Source organism: Schistocerca nitens, chromosome 6 (genome assembly GCF_023898315.1).
Source record: "Schistocerca nitens isolate TAMUIC-IGC-003100 chromosome 6, iqSchNite1.1, whole genome shotgun sequence".
NCBI lineage: Eukaryota > Metazoa > Arthropoda > Insecta > Orthoptera > Acrididae > Schistocerca > Schistocerca nitens.
The window spans coordinates 378159563-378177838 of NC_064619.1; the positions used below are offsets into that span (position 1 = coordinate 378159563).

At 38.9% G+C, this 18276-nt stretch overlaps 1 protein-coding gene and 1 non-coding gene across 2 annotated transcripts in view; both read right to left on the minus strand.

The window, feature by feature from the left end:
• The window catches only part of LOC126262308 (uncharacterized), a 248561-nt gene that overhangs the window by 89559 nt on the left and 140726 nt on the right, over positions 1-18276 (minus strand). The window contains exons 4-5 of the mRNA XM_049958852.1: positions 9949-10085; positions 9719-9833 (exon numbers count right to left, since the gene is read on the minus strand). Coding sequence (XP_049814809.1) covers positions 9719-9833; positions 9949-10085 — 252 coding nt within the window. The remainder of the gene's footprint in view (positions 1-9718; positions 9834-9948; positions 10086-18276) is intronic.
• Trnat-cgu (transfer RNA threonine (anticodon CGU)) lies at positions 12043-12117 on the minus strand. Its single transcript has one exon. It is a non-coding gene; the product is annotated as a tRNA-Thr (tRNA).

Sequence of the window (18276 nt, forward strand, 5' to 3'; positions counted from 1 at the left end):
GAAAATAAGCGTAGATTTGCTATGCAAGAACCTCATGCAGGAATTTTTGACAATCCAGACAATATCTTGTACCAGGAATTTTCACAGTTATAAACCACTTTCCTGTCATTCATTACAAATTAGAAGAGTGATTTGCTCTGAAAAGTCTCTCTTGATTTTCTCATTCAATGAAAATGCTCTGCAATGGACATGCACCATCCTCAACAAAACTCTTCTTGTAGCAGCTATACATATTGGCAAGCTGTACTTTTCATTTATCAGGAATGTGTGGGAATGAAGAAGTAGATGCTGAACTACATTTTCTCTATCCATCTGGACCAGAAGTGTCATTCGTTTGGCCTGAGAAGCAAGTTGATTTCTGCCTTTGGAAAACATTTTATGCATTGTTGAAGTACATTAAAAAGAATGTATTACTTTCAGAAAAGGATATAAATTTAACAGAATGATTTGTCACACTGGAGACACACAAATAAAGCTTTCCTTGAGAACTCCATGGATCTTCACTGCTGAACATGCACATTTTTGATTTAAACATTTGCCTACCTAGAAATTTTTTTATTTAAATATGTTTATCTGATATCCCCAAAATAAAGTTAATATTACTAGTGGAAGTATTTCAGTTAAAATTATAATTTTTTGCTCTGTATTTTTATAGTTTTAACAAAACATGGGGCACATATACAAAAGCTTATCAGTCTACATAATGTGTTTTAAGTGACCTTCTGAATAATATGAAATAGTTTAATATGGGGATGAAAATTCCATGTCTGTCAAACCCATATTGTTTGTGTTTGTAATCATATCATATGGGAGTCTCATTCAAAAAAACAGTCTGATAACAGTGCACACTGTCTGAAAGTGTCTTGCATGTTTACAAAATCATTGTTTGGGCCGTAACAATTTCAGTTGATTTTCTTTATTCCCAAAAGTTGAGCACAGTTATTAAACATTTCTTTCTCATAAAATTACAGTCTTTTTCTGGCATCTGGAAAAATGTGCCAGTGATGTGTTGAAAATAAGCTAAATCATGATTTTTTCCCCTAAAGGAATGCAATCCAATTGGGAACCTTCAGCCAATGCATTTATGTATGCATTTTGAAAACTTTACCATCCCCCCCCCCCCCCCCAAAATGACATAAAATGTGGAAGAAAATTTAGACTGCTTATTACCAAGGCAAAAGTAACCTGTAAAAAAATATCATGAAAGTATTAGGTAGCAGTGCCTGGACTTGATGAATTTACTTGGAATGACTTCTTTACCACCACAGCAAAAATGCTGCTGAAATGTTGGTCAGACTAAGGACTATACAGTTACAATTATATGAAGTTAATGTAATGGCCTCGAAGAAGAAGAGTTTTGATTATAAAATGCCAGCAACAGACGCAATCACACTACATATCAGTCAAGTTGAGTCTTTGTTTCAGGTATTAGCTGACATTGGGGAACCTTTTACAACAGTTCACATAATGGCTAAAATTTTTGGAAGTCTGCCAGGAAATTTGGCACTGTTTTGACTTCCACATTATTGAAAGAGGAACAAAAACTTTTAGAATGTGACAAAAAGTCAACAGGCTTCACACCAAATAAATTTAATCCAAAGACAATGCATTATCTAACATGGCCAGTAGAAAAGATGTTGAATATTATTAGTGTCAGTCACAAATAGGGACATTTTAAAACTGAGTGCAGAAAACTATAAACAAAACTCAACATGATGACTTCTGAGCACCGGGCTCTGAATGCAGGACAAGTGATTGTTGTTACTCCAGGCTGCAAAATATTTGGTTAGCTGATAGCGCAGCATCAAAACATATCAAGTCACACAAAGATTGGTTCACTCTTTTAAGCCAATTCAGTGTTCAAACAAGAGACAACTTGACTGATGAAGCAGAAAACATTGGATCCATTGAAATACCATCATTAGCTGAAAGAAAATGGCAACCTCACACTTTGGAAAATACATTATACATTCATAAGCTAGAGAAAAATTCATTTTCACTGGGAACATTCACAAAAAGAGGAATTAGAGTTATTTTTGCTGACAAGAGAATGGAAGAATACTCAAGCACCTGTCCTATAGTCCTGATCTCTCCCTGTGTGATTAACATGATTCGGTCCCTTAAAGAGGGCCTTGAAAGGCTGACAATTCCTAACAGATGAGGATGTGCTGCAGGCAGTTATGGAGTTCCTCACACAGCAGGACACAGTGTCTTATCAAGTGGGTATCTTCAAGCTGGTGTGTTTGTGGGATGTTTACCCCAATGCTCATGCCAATTTCGCCTCATTGGCATTCCGATTCTGGACTGTAAGGCTTCTGAATGGAAACTTTTGATTGCCCCTTGTTTTTTTAATTTATTTTAATTATTTATTTTTTTGGGAGGGGGAGTCAGCAAGAAAAAGATTCAAGAGGGTCTGAAATTATCTGTAAAGTTTGTTTGGATTTGCTAAGCACTCTGGCTCTCAAATACTGAATGAATATAGTCTGGGTAATTTGCAACCCATAAGTTACATTGCCTCAACACTTATGCACAGTTTCTGACTTTAATAGTTGACTTGTGTTAAACCTTTAATCTGAGTAGATTATGACATTATTTTAAATTTTTAAAATTAGTCAATAATTATATGAAATACTGAAAAACAATTTTTTGCCTCTTAAAGCCCTTAGATAGGCAACCTGCAACTGGGCTAGGTGACTTGGTAACCATTTTAGCCATTTAGAACCTTAAAGAGTCGAATGTCTTTTGAAAACTTAGTATCATGCTATTTAGTTGTTTACCTGCATCTACTGTTTGAAAGTCTTCAAGCATAAATAGAGCAGGCTGTTTTCTTACAAGATGTTTTTCTTTAACTCATGCTGATTTATTTGAGAGAAGCTCCCCCCCCCCCCTCCCCCCAATATTCTCTACAACCCTGAACATATGAAAATTAGAAATACTGGACTGTAATTTTGTCCATATGATCTTTTAGCTTCTTTTATTGACAGAATTGACCTGTGCTCCTTCTCTGCAAAAGAGATCCTGGATGAGCTGGTAAAAGCATGTACAATTTAAAATTTAACTGGAATTCTGCCATGGTGTGGCACACTGTTTGCTTAAAGTAGTCTTAATTGTTTTCAGAACAGGAGGTGCTTACTTTAATACCTCTCATTTATAGCTGTGTTTGGCAGTCAAACATTGGTGTGGCAGCATCTTCATGAGTGGATACACTTTAAATGTGGAATTTAATATTTTAGATTTCTGATATTGTCCGATTTAACATCAGGCTATCACTGAAAGTTGGAGGAAAGGTCTAGATCCACACATTCACTTTGGTCTTTATCCATACATTCACTTTACGTATGACCAGATATACCTAGGATTTTCTGATAGACCCTTCACCAGGCTCTGACTGTGTGAATTATTGTAGGCTTCACACCCAGATTTTCTTATGGATGCATGAGTCACCATTAAGCTATCTCTATCAGTTTCCCTGCATCCTCCTTTGAAGTGAGAGTGTAGCAGTCCATGTATCTGCAACATTCTCCTAATGGTGCCATTAAACCAAAGTTTTCTTTGTTATCTTTGATGCTTCGTAAGCATTTATCTAGACCACTGTTTATAATACTTTTATCTTTAGCCACAGCCATGGATTTGAGCCACATTTTGTCAGTTAAGTCTTTTTACAAGGTTTTTGGTAACTGTCCATAGTTGTTCATCGTTCTCAATGTCTGCAGATATGTAAAACATTTTCAGTTTGCTCTTTTTTGTAATTCCTGAAAGTCTTATGCTGTGAGGGCGACTAAGAGAGCCCTGAACATTTAAATTTTTGGCTGTGAATTAAAATACTATTTATAAATCACTTGTGTGTTGCTGTGAATAGTATGGTAAAATATGAAGTGCCTGCACAGAATATTTAAAAGCAACATGTTGTCCATTGCCTTTACAAACACTGCCATTGGATGTTTAACATACCAGTCACTGAAACACAATGCTGCAGCAGATGACATAAGAGTTGAAGACATTGACTATGCAACAAATTTAAATGCAGGCATTGAAGATATGCATAGCTCTCTAAAATTGGTAGTGGCATTGCAATAAAACTTGAAAATGATCATTTCCACTTATGGATGACAAACAGCTGTAAGTGGAAACAACTACAATCAATAATTACATGAAGACTGTGAACCTATCCCACATCAAACTATTGAAATTACAGCTTTATACGAGGGTTGCCCAGTAAATAATGCCCCATATTTTTTTTCTCCGAAATAAAAAATATTAGAAATGTGAAACTTTAGGTGCGAGTTATTTGAAGTTTCCCGCGTGTGTACGCAAAGTTTCAATTTCCTCCGACAGAGAGCGGTGGTGTAGGAATGTTCTAAAATGGCGTCTGCAAGTGACATCCGTCAGAAACAACGTGCAGTGATTGAATTTCTCGTAGCAGAGGAAGAAACCGTGGGCAATATTCATAAACGCTTGTGCAACGTCTACGGAACATCTGCAGTCGATAGGAGTACTGTTGGTCGCTGGGCACAGAGGGTGAAAGCATCAGAGGGCGGTGCTGCGGAGCTCCGAGATTTGCCGCGGTCGGGAAGGCCTCCCACGGCTGTCACGCCTGACATGTTGCAGCGGGCTGATGTTCTCATTCGACGGGATCGACGCATTACGACTCGACAATTGGCACTGGAGTTGTCAGTAAGCAAAGGAAGTGTGGATGTGATTATCAATCAGCTTGGATACTCAAAAGTGTGTGCAAGATGGGTTCCTCGGTGTCTTACTGTCGATCACAAATCCCAAAGAAAAGACATTTCTTTCGATTTGTTGCGACGCTTTCACGTTGACGGGGAGGCCTTTTTGTCACGGATTGTGACAGGTGATGAAACTTGGGTGCATCATTTTGAGCCCGAAACAAAAAGACAATCGATGGAATGGCGTCATGCTTATTCTCCACAGAAGAAAAAATTCAAAACAGGTCCTTCAGCCGGAAAAGTCATGATGACTGTGTTTTGGGATTGCGAGGGCGTATTTCTCATTGATGTGATGCCAAAAGGCAGTACCATTAATTCAGAGGCTTATGTCAAAACATTAGACAAACTTAAGCAGCGCTTCCGGCGCCTTGGGCGTCATGTTAACCCACAGGATGTTTTGATTCAGCATGATAACGCTCGTCCTCACACAAGTTTGAGGACTTGTGAACACATCGCGAAACTGGGTAGGATAGTGTTACCCCATCCACCCTACAGCCCCGATTTGGCTCCTTCAGACTTTCACTTGCTTGGGCCAATGAAGAATTTCATTCGTGGAAGACGTTTTGCCGATGACGAAGAAGTGATTCACGAAGTGACAACCTGGCTCCGTAGGCAGAGTAAAGATTTTTACCAGCAGGGAATACACGCTCTTGTGTCTCGCTGGAAAAAGGCCGTCGAACTTGAAGGAGATTATGTGGAAAAATAAAGCAAGTAGACAAAACATCAGTCTTCCACATATGTAAATTTGATTGTTGTGGAATAAATACTTCTGGAGAAAAAAAATATGGGGCACTATTTACTGGGCAACCCTCGTAATTGGCTGTTGTTTCTCTCAACATTCTTTAATCAAATTACAAACACTGAGCACTCAGGTGCCTTGACTAAAATAACATTACATTATTTATCCAAAAATATAAACAATATTCAATACATGCTGTCTCCCCCACCTGTCAGCCTATTGGCTTTCTTAGGAAAGAAGAAATTTCTTAGTAGTCATTTCTGGGTCTTAGCTTTATAAAGGAGAAATACAACAGGTAAAAAAGACAACTTTCCTTAAATTACTTCAAGAACAATTAAAAAAGAAATAAGTTTACATCTGTGTGCAACAGCCAACAGTTATAAATGTATGGCAACTGGTGATACAGTTATTTTTGTAGAAAGATCTCTTTGTGTCATATGGACTTTATCAGAAAAATAGTCAGATGCAAATCTTATGGAAGATACATTTTTGCACCACCAGAGGCAATAACAAAAATACTCTGATACATACAACGGAGTGTAGATTTATTAACAACAATGAATAAAAAAAGTTAATCCGTTGAGATATCCATACACTATTAGAATTAACAAATAGTTGTTGATTCTATAGTACTCCAAGGGCATTTATTATGCCCTATCTATATTGCTTCTGTAAATCAGATGAAAAAATTCACATAAAGAAAATGATTCTTTGGACTTAAAAACACGGTATGCTTGATTATCTATTAATAGTCAATGGTCATAAGTGTTGTTATGCATCCTTTGTTATAGTAGAATGAAATAGGAATTAGCAATACTACTGTCTTCCTAGAACTTTTAGAAACTACTCCTCATAAACACCTCAAATGAAAGGAGTTTGCATATTTTCACAACATTAAACATAAACTCCATCAATGTCTGTAGTAAATGTACACATGGTACATGCCGCTATAACTACATGACTGATACCCACAGCCTCTGTATACAGTTCTATATTGGGAGACCCAAACAAAGCACACATATATCATCACTAAGCAATATGATGACAAATGCAGTTCATAAGTTCCTTATCTTTCCAGTCACCCACCACCTCCCGAAGTCCTGCTGCCCGGCTACAGACCAATCCCAACAATTCTTCTCCAGTCTGGTCACAAACATCACGTATCCCATCAAAGGCATGGCTACCTGTGAAACCAGTCATGGTATCTACAAGCTGATCTGCAACCACTGTGCTGCATTCTACCAACAAGACGTCTGTCCACTTGAATGGTCACCGACAAACTGTGGCCAAGAAACAGCTGGACCACCACAGTGTTGAGCACACCACCCAACATGACATTCTTCATTTTAATGACTGCTTCACAGTCTGTGCCATTTGGATCCTTCCTTCCAACACCAGCTTTTCTGAATTGTGTAGGTGGGAACTTTCCCTGCATCATATTCTACATTACTGTAACCCTCGTGGCCTCAACCTTCATTAGTCATTGTTCTTATCCATGTCCCTTCCCTGTTCCCATTCCAGCACTACACAGCCCTCTATTCCACCAATGCACCCTCAGGCTTTTTACTCTCTCTCCTTTCCCACCCACCTTTCCCCTGCCCTCCATGTAACCTCCCAACTGCACCTAAGTGCCTTACCATCTCCCCCCTGATGCCTGTACCTTACCACAAGCAGCACTTTACCGTCCTCTACCCCTACCCTGCTATTCCTTCCCCTCCCCACTCCAGCCTCCTCCTTACCCCTACCATCCACTGCCTCTCTCTTCATGTGCTGCTTGCAGTCTGGCTTCAGTGGCCAGATACTGTGGTCATGTGCGTGTGACTTGCATTTATGTGCGCACGGGCATATCAGGTAGTTGAGTATGTTACATCCATTGGTATGACGCGAAGAGTCACCTTGAAGCAAACAATCACAGCTCAAGTTTCAGGCTGTGCCAGCAATATGTGAGTAGGGAAGCTCGAGCAGAAGTATTGCATCATATTCAAGGTTACAGTTTCCATAGTGAAAAGTAAACACAGTGGACACATTTAGCATTTGAAGTGGTTTTCATGGCTTCATGCACATTTTCAAATGAAGGAATGGCTGACATCCACTCTATGTACAGGCAACATACAGGATGGAGCATGATTGCAATATCAAGTGTATCCTCGGAGAAGACCGCCAGACAGCAGAGTGTTCACTCAGTTCCATCAGCACCTGTGATAAAGTGTGGAGTGTTTTTTAGGGAACTGCACAATGTGTGTAGGTTCAGAGTACAAGCTCTGTAATTCCAGGATTCTGAACTGCTGTTTCTTAATTCAACATTCAGACAAGCCATATTTTTTGTCTTAACATGAACTTCTTCACCATTGCAACTGAATCTATATTGGAACTCTCAAAACTCTTATCAATCTTCACTTTTCTACTAACAATCAAAAACACTTCTCACAAAATATTATGATTACATTATGTTGTGTAAGGTTACTCTTCATACACAATGTGTGAACACACACCAATCTGACACTACATTAAATGTGTACGATGTTCAAAAATTCCAGGCTTGACCCACCAAACTGTTGAGCTTTATCTTTCCTCCAAGATGTCACTCCCACTGTCATGTTATGCATTGTTCCATGGTGCACATTGCATGGAGTAACTGTCCCTTGAGAAGGTGCAGCAATGTACAGCAAAATCCTCCATCACTGTCCCATCAAGAAGACATGTGGCTTCCATCTAGGCCAACAACCATGCACAAATAATAACGAACTTCCCAACAGGACACTATACAAAACTTATTATAAAATAAAAGTATTTTGAACTGTCGCAGTCATCATTCTTCAGTTAGGTAAACATTGGGTAACACATCATGCTGTTCAAAATGATATGTTATACCACAACTGGTTCATTTAAACCCAACATGCAACATGCAGGAGGAGCAACAGCCATGTTGAGGCCCCAAATGGAGGAGCACATGGATGCAGTGTTGAACACAAGTGACAGAGGACTGCTGCAGCAGAATGCATTTCACCCTCCACCATATGACACATCTTACCATGAGGGACAGTTGTAGCCGTATCACATGCAAGGTGAGCAAGCCCTGGCCACAATGAATTTCGAATTTCCAGCCCAAATTGCCTTCTGCCAATGAATCCTTACACAATGTGGAAATGACACTATTCCTCAAGCGTGTGTTGTTTACAGATGAAGCATGATTTACCAAGAACGGTGTTATGAACATCTACAAAATGTTTGGTCTTATGAGAACCCAGATGCTACCACTGAAACGGCACATCAGTAGAGATTTTCCATTAATGTTTCAGCAGATATCATTGGTGGCCACATTTCCTGCCTGGCTGACTTACTGGTTGTGTATACTTCCATTTCCTACAATGAAAGATAATTGACTACTTTGGTGATTTCCTTATGGTTAAAAGAAGAGTATGTGGTGCATGCATGTGGTGCTGCAGCAAACTTTAATGTTGCTGTTTGTAAATAAATATCACGGAGCTTTGATGTATTCCAGCCCTAGTGATATTGTTGATGAAGTCTGGGAACACATTGTGGGTGGTTGTCAATTCATTCAGAACATGCCTGGTATTTTTGAAGGTGGATGGTCGTTGATGATATATGCCTGCCCTCACATGTACAGTGGTCATGTGGAAAACTTGTAATGTGTTTGTCCTCAAGTGCATATCTGCAGTTTATGTCCTTGGGAGCGCTGTTATAAAGTGTTCATGCACTCAGTCATAAAATGTTTTATGAGGGAAACCATTGGTTTCTGGCCCAATATTTATTATTTGCTTGTTTCATTGTCCTCTCCTCTCTTCTCCACTTAAATAGTCAAACACTTTGTACGTGAACAAAAATTGAAGTTTTCACTCTCCTGCTCACCCTGTAATCCAGAAGTTGTAATTAGCATCTATTACTCGTTTCTTAAGTTAGAGAAACAGTTGGGTACAAGGTGGTTCAAACAATGATAACATAAAAGATGAAATCCAACACATGGTAACAAACTGCTATAAAATGAATATACAAAAACTTCCCTCTGTGTTTACAAAAATCCATCAACCAAAGTGGTGTACATGTAGCAAAACAGAGGAATGTTCAAGTTTTAATATAATGTATCAACTGTCAAAAAAATGCTTCCATATCTAAAAAATAGACTTTAAGTTTTAACTCACCCTCATACTTAGCTTCTACATGTACAGCACTATGACTGCTAAAGGTGAGAATATAGTGCAGGTGTTTGATGTCTACAGTAGTATTTACATACCTACTAGACATTTATCAACAGCCTTTTTCTCTATGAATGTGCATATTTCTTGGCAATTACCTGCCAGACACAAAAGGATGTCTAGGACTCTGATTCTTACATGAAAGCCAGGATGCTGCAATTGAACCACATCAGTAGTGAGTTATCTTGTAATTGATTTTGCACTAAATATTCACAGCAACTTGTATAATCAAGCTAAAAAACATATATAAAATGATGGAGACACTCACCTCTAACAGGCATAAAATGCTCTCTCCTTTATCTGATAACAGAATATGCTTCCCAGTTTGAGAATTATTTTTTAAAAGTACTAGTAACAGTTGTGATGCATGTAAGAAGAAGTTTTCATTAAAGTTACATTCTACACCTGAAAGAAAATTTCACATGACAGTTTTAAAATGGAAGCTTACATTAATGTACCTAAAAACTGACACATACAACCAAATCAAATTATTAACGGAGCAAGAAAACTAAGTAAGAGGATGAAACAAATGAAAATGATAAACATTACATGTTCAGGTTAAGGAATTCCACATTTCAAAATAATTATCACCATCTCACACCAAATTTAGATACATGCTTAAAATACACTGCCTAACAAAAAAGTGTAGCATCTGTAAGGGGAGGAAAAATGAAATTTTATCAGTTGAGTGGTCTGTGATGTATTTCAGTGGTTACAATATCGAGTCAAATTTAAAAAGAAGTTGACAGTATGAGCACCCTTATTAACAAGACGTTGCATCCCCTCTGGCCTGGATGCCTGCTATCCTCTCTGGCATGGATGCCTGCACCAATTCAGTTCAGAAGGATGTTTAATATTCTCATATCAGAACCATACACATCATACACAGTTATGACAATATTACTTTTGCCCAAAACTTGGACACTTCCAGTTCATTCTCTGTTCCTTCATGAAGTTCATCTTCCATGCAGGAGACTGGATACAGCCGGCACTGAAGCATATGATGAACAGTCTGGTCTTCTCCAATGTCATACTCAATCATCTCGATCACTATAGCCCCATCCTGCCAAATTAATTTTTTGTTTGCCAACTCCAAATCTCAGTCATTTTAGGGACTTCGAAGTCATCCAGATCTTACAATAGTGAGGAAGTAAAATTGCAGAAACTCTATTATGGCCACAGGGAATGTAAGTCATAGTTCTCCATGCTAGCAACTTAGCTTCTTCAGCAGTGGTTCTAGGTGCCACTGATGTTATAAGGAAACTATTCATCGACTTCAGTCATTGCAGGTACAGTTTGTGCCTGTACAGAGGATGAGTTCACTCCTACTCCATTATTCTTCTTTCCTCGTTTACAGCTACTTCTCTTTGAACAGGAGATGGTATTATCACTGCAAGATGCTAAAGCTACTCAACTGGCCTCGATTTCTAGCAACCTGCTATTGTAGATGTCATTGAGAGCGATGTCCACCTGTATGGCATGTGTTGAATTATACCAAAGAGGACATGCGTACTCTGCCACAGAACAGGATAGTGCCACTGCAGAATTACTTATAGTTTCGGGTTGACTGCTCCACTGTGATCTGGCCAGTGTCTATAAAAGATTGTACCTGGTGGAAACTTTTGACTTGCATTGTATCCTCTCTTGAGGCAAGATAGCCCACGACTGTTGTAATTGGTCCTCAATATTCTGTATACTGGCACTAAGGCAGATTTGATGTCTGAGCTGGTGTCACACATTCCACTGGGGACAGGTCTGGAGGTCGTGCTATGTATGGATGAGAACTGTTGAAAAATGGCACCACAATACCGTTGCACAGGGGGTATCACAAGACGACACAGCATGTCCCTGACATACTGTTATACATCATAATTCCCTCAGTCACTAGCAACCATGACCTGAAGCCATACCTAATGGCTCCCCACATGATGCAAGGCGTAGCACCACAGTAGATGTGTCATGATTATATGACATGCAACAGTGCCCGAGACATAGTTTGATTTTATAATATAATACACTCAAAAAGCCAGAAGAATTTTGTTGAAACTCACTCTATCAACAGAAGCCTGTAGATATAATCTTTTGGTACTCTGCTTGTAAGTCCTTTGGCTGTCAGATACATCATTCATTGACTGTCCCAATTTCTTGTGTCTACTACACAACAGCACTTCCACTTTTCAATTTTCATTTTGCCTAAGAAATTGAAGGTACAAGTAGATATATTTACATTGTGTGTGAGTTGGTCAAACAGCTCTCAGTTCATGTCAATGTTTTCTATAAAACACATATGTGTGTAGAATGAGATGTTCACTCTGCAGCGGAGTGTGCGCTGATATGAAACTTCCTGGCAGATTAAAACTGTGTGCCCGACCGAGACTCGAACTCGGGACCTTTGCCTTACGCGGGCAAGTGCTCTACCAACTGAGCTACCGAAGCACGACTCACGACCGGTACTCACAGCTTTACTTCTGCCAGTACCTCGTCTCCTACCTTCCAAACTTTACAGAAGCTCTCCTGCGAACCTTGCAGAACTAGCACTCCTGAAAGAAAGGATATTGCGGAGACATGGCTTAGCCACAGCCTGGGGGATGTTTCCAGAATTCTGGAAACATCCCCCAGGCTGGGCTAAGTCATGTCTCTGCAATATCCTTTCTTTCAGGAGTGCTAGTTCTGCAAGGTTCGCAGGAGAGCTTCTGTAAAGTTTGGAAGGTAGGAGACGAGGTACTGGCAGAAGTAAAGCTGTGAGTACCGGTCGTGAGTCGTGCTTCGGTAGCTCAGTTGGTAGAGCACTTGCCCGCGAAAGGCAAAGGTCCCGAGTTCGAGTCTCGGTCGGGCACACAGTTTTAATCTGCCAGGAAGTTTCATATCAGCGCACACTCCGCTGCAGAGTGAAAATTCTCATTCTGGAAACATCCCCCAGGCTGTGGCTAAGCCATGTCTCCGCAATATCCTTTCTTTCAGGAGTGCTAGTTCTGCAAGGTTCGCAGGAGAGCTTCTGTAAAGTTTGGAAGGTAGGAGATGAGGTACTGGCAGAAGTAAAGCTGTGAGTACCAGTCGTGAGTCGTGCTTCGGTAGCTCAGTTGGTAGAGCACTTGCCCGCGAAGGCAAAGGTCCCGAGTTCGAGTCTCGGTCGGGCACACAGTTTTAATCTGCCAGGAAGTCACATATGTGTGTAGTTATACATTGTCTTTCAATGAAATAATGCAGTCACTGTAATGTCTTCATCACATGTGTTCATTTTACTTGGTGCAGAACAGGATGAGGGATTTTTCTTTGAATCATAGATGTGTGTGACACAGTATAGCTGTTTTTATGAATGACGTAGCAAACAATGCTACCAAGACATTTTTCTGAATAAGGGTGACATGAAAATTTATTAGAAACTACTTGGGCTGCCAACAACAAACTTTCAGTTCTAGGGAGGAGAAAATTAATTATTCATGTCTCAAATTTCAGAAATACTGTAAGACAAGTATTGGGTCCGGTTCCCTGGGGAAGCTAGTGTGGATAAGGCATAAGACTGGACTGAAGATTCCTAGCTCATACAATTGAGTACATCATTATTAATGAGGAGACATTATTAGAAGTAGAGACTGCACCTGGTGTATCTGGAGAAAGCGTAATAGGATAAATTCCTATTTAAAAAAAATATAGGATAAAATAGGATAAAAAAATAGGAAAAATTTCTCAGATTTTTCCCAGATTTCCCAGTTAAAAATACAGTTTCCTTCCGTGTAAAAATACACTTTTTTGTGTTAAGTGACAGTATACTTTCCCCCCAAACTGTAAAACTTATTAACATATTTCTGAAAGATCTTTGATGTCAGCAGCACGTACGCTGCATATTTTCATAGTTAGATACGCTGCTTATTTTTGTATTATGAAAGTATAAATTGAAATTCAGAGACCATTAGTTTCTGAAGCATTGAAATCGAGATTGTGATGTGATTTTATAAGCCAACCATAGTTTATGTCACATGATCTTGTCAGCCGATGACAGCAAATATTCAGACTTCAGAGCATAAGGCACATGATGATGTCAGGCAACAGCAACACAACTGTTAAACAGCACAAACACAGAGATAGAACGGTTTAAATTAATATATACAGCACAACTGAAAGAAAAGCTCAACTTTCACATATAATATTGGTCTCAAAGACTAATAAGCTACAATAACAGCTCACTTTTCACCTACAATATTGGTCTTATTTGCATGTGTTACATCTTTAAGATACATCACACAAATGTGCCAGTAAAATTTTAATAATGACATAAATGTCTGGTTTTCTGGGCTCAAAATTCTTCTGAGTGGCTGTTCCTCAGTGTTAAGTTTGAAATGAGAGTCAAAAGCCCTTAATTTTATGAAATTCATTGCACATTCTCACATATAACATAGTTCACCTTCTGTAAAAGAAAACTTACTTTGATAGTATCGCTTTACAAACCATCATTCGCAATATTTTCTGCTACATGTAGAAATAGGCTCGTTTCAGCAGTTGTGAGGGAGCACCAGAAAACAGGCATTACTGCGCATGGGCCCATATGTTCATATGTATAAAGCATTGAGAGAATTACATTACTTCATAAAAGAAACAGGACTCACAAAGTACTGGAAGAGCATCAGAATTTTGTAAACCATACTAATGTGCATAATTTGGTTTATAGTGCACATTTGTATAGCTAACAGCCACACTTCGTGCAGCCAGAAGAGGGAGTAGGTACTGCTCAAATGTGACACAACTGCACATGTGCCCGCTGGCAACTGCTCAAAGGAACCTGATGTAAAGCAGTTGTGACTTCACACTCACTGGAAGCAGTTTGTTGTTATGAAGTATTGCTTAGTCTTCATCCTAAATGGCACAAATTCTTTACAAGGATTTTTTTATTTTTTTATTTTAATTTATTTTATTCTGCAGTAGCAGAATACAGTAATATTCTTTGTTAGAGTGTCAGTTCTTACCCATCAAAATTACAAAAATTTAACTGAAAACTAAAACAATGAAAAATTTCCAAGTTTTTCCCAGTTTTCTCCCAGATGAAAAAATTCCCAGGTTTTTCCCAAATTTCCCGGTTGTAACAGGAACAGAAAAATACAAGGAATAATCAGTATTCCAGTATCTACTGAATAGCACTGCTGCATGGCCATAGGGATGTTACGTGAGGTGTTAGGTCAGGCCATGAAAGCAGGGGCATCAAATGTTAACTGATCTCACAATATCTATTATTTTTACCAACTGATTCAGAGTAACCCGGGCAGCCACAGCACTTATCATATTAAGAAATTTCTGCAGGATGACTTGAAACTGATTAACAGTGCTGAGCTGTTTTACTACTATGGCTGTCTTGTTTACAGATTAGAACACAAAACAATTGGTGAACATCTGTTGACCGCAGCATCCTAGCCCGATTGGCCCTACATCATGTGCTAGCCTACACCACTTTGCCTGTCTACTACTGCTTTATGAAAGCACTATACAGTCAATGCTGCAGTATTTTTTCTTTCATTCATACATATTAAACTCAATGCTGTACGAGAATAATTTGGGACCACGCTAACAAATGAGTGCATAAAATTTCGCTTTAAGGAACATTTTGTCTGTAATGAGAAACGAACTGATAGTTTCTGTTTATATTTGGCATTGCAAGAAATGTGATGAGCAGTATTTGTTTATATGACTTCTAGGATACAGCACTGAGGACTTCAGCTTTACAACGAACATGGTCCTGGAGGTATGAAGATGATATGTTTCTCATGCCGCCTCATGGATGCAATGTTATCAACAGATTTCTGGACCACTTCAACTGTCTTCATCCCAACATTAAATGCTGCCATTTTTGGATGTCTTGGTTTACAAAAAAACAAGATGGTACTCTGGGCCACAGAATTCATTGAAAGCTGACACACACCAATCAGTATCTGTATGCTAAGACCTGCCATCCGACACCCACCAACGCAGTGGCATCCTTAGGACTCTGGCAATCAGAGCATATGCAATTTCCGACGCAGATGTTTTAACCCAACAACTTCTGCATTTTATGGCTGTTTCTAAGCAAAATGGATAACTCTGAGAAGCAGGTTCATTGGGCTATGGAATCTGGACCATCCCTGCAAGTGCATGAAGAGGAGCATAGATCTGAGGCATTTATACCTTATGCTGGAGGCATTTCATTTAATACTGGAAGAATTTTAAGGAGTTTTAATAATAAGAGCATGTCCCATCCACCTTCCAAGATTAGGGCATTGCTCAACTCTGTCAAAGATGATTTGGGACTTAGGAAGTAGGGCATGTATAAATCCCATGTCATTTGATTTGCACAGTTCAGGACAGGTGCATGGAACATCGCCATCATATGAGGCATCAAAAGCCAGAAAAATCAGCAGTAGCAAATATTGCTTAAACGAGGGACACGGGATGAAATTTGATAGACTGTGATAGTTGTCAATACTTTCAGTTTCTGGTCCAGTGTTTGTATGGAGGCAATTGAAACTAGGCTGGCCAATTTGGTTAGTAGAGACAATTCTTCTTAGCACGATGTGGAACCCTGCATTCCACATCAAAACAGAATGTTCTTCAGTGGAGCCAGTCCAAGTGTTTGGAAATAGCCTTTGAGTGCAATATATCATTGCTGCCAGTGTTCTGCTAAGGGCAGTGCACCTGTCCAGTCCTGGAGGGCAGCAACTGTGATGGGTGGCACATGCACTGTGTACGGAATACAGGCCTATATAGGACGATGATCTGCAGCCTTCGTTTTGGTGAACATAGGATATATTTTCATAGCAAGAACACAACACTTTTAAGAACAGTGATCTTCTCCTTTTAATATCTAAAAAGGTGACACAAAGAAACAAACCTTCATAGAGTAAAAGCATGAAAAAGAAACTCATAGGAAGAAAGAAGTTCACAACACAAAACCAAGCACCACTGTTGGAGAGGACAGGAAACACACAGTTCTGGTTTATTTTACTTCACTTCCCCCTAATCAAACTGCAGTGGACAGAACAACATTTAAAAGAAAAATAAGAGGTCAAAACACATTAATTACAAAGTTCGAACTTGGTACACATTTCTCTCAATTTCTTTGATTTGATTTTAAAGGCTTTGTAAATATATCATCAAGTTGATTTTCACAACATATTCCACATTGCTGTCCTCATTTTGATAGAGCTCTCATACAAATAATATCCCACTTTGATGTGCTAAAAGCATATGTGGAACTCAGGATTTTTCACTAATTTAATGGCACCTGCATTGTCAACGAACAATACGGACATGTTTCTTTTTCCACTGATCTCTAACAGCAGTCTATTAAGCCATGCTTATTCTTTGGGTTGTCACCTGCAGCAACAAACTCCACTTCAGTGGTAGATAATGCAACTGATTTCTGCAGCCAAGATGTCTATGATACAGCCGTGTCGCCAATCACTGAAACACAACCATTTGTTGATCATCTTGTTTCAGTGTTGCCAGCAATGTCAACATCAGCATAGGCACAAAGTTTACCACCACATTAAGTATAGAAGAGACTCAAGTCCGAAGTACCACAAAAACAACTGAAAATGTTTTTTATAGTGTTCCAATAAGAAAAAGTGGGTTTAGCCATAGATCGAGCAACTTACGACACAGCATAAGCAAGATTTGGATGAGAAGAACATGCCTGGTATATTAATGATCCCACATCCGAATAATAAGGAATGTTGTTGTCAAGAGTACCAGTACATTCGTTGTCTAATTGTTCATTATCACAGAGACTTTTAATGGTTTCAAATCAGCCATGTTAAAACACCGTAGAATCTTCTCTCCATGTGTTCACTGTGAAATAAGTAAACCAGACTCTCCTGGCTCTATTTACATGCCTAAAAATGAGGCTAAAGGTCCCACTGTTATTTGGAATTCTGACTTTAACATATCTAAAAATGAATTCACTGCACTTTGTGTTGTTCCTGTGGTAAGTCGACCATTGACATAAATTGCAATCAGTAATTTTTCTGTTTGCTTTGTCAAATGTAAATGCAAGGATCTGCTGCAGAACTAATAAAGCCATTTTTTTCATGATGAGTGAAACACATTATTCCAGCAATGAGGTGATTGCTTTAAGTTCATACAATGATTTCTTGAGGTAATAAACCTGATCTGACCCATCATTGAAACCTTCTGGTTGAGTCATGTATATTTCTGTATCCAAATCACCATACAAAAATGTAGTCCTATCATCAAATTAACCAATTTTCATATTTTATTCTTCTGCAATTGCTGTTACAGCACAAATAGCATCATAATGAGCAACTGCACTAAAACTTTCTTCATAATCATTGAAACATACCATGCAGCATGGTATCAATCAATCGGTCTGCCAGATCCATATTTAATATGAAGTATCCATCAATTATTGACAAAGCATTTACTTTTGAGCAGTTCTACAAAGTTCCAGGTATCATTTCTTAAAATGCCTTCATTTCTTCTTTCATCACTTTAAACCATTTATTTGAATTACTACTCTCCATAGCTTCATTGAAATTTGCTGGTACACACTCTACATGGACTAGTGGTGTCAGGCAAATTAATGCATTTACTTCTTGAGGCTGGTGAGGGTAAT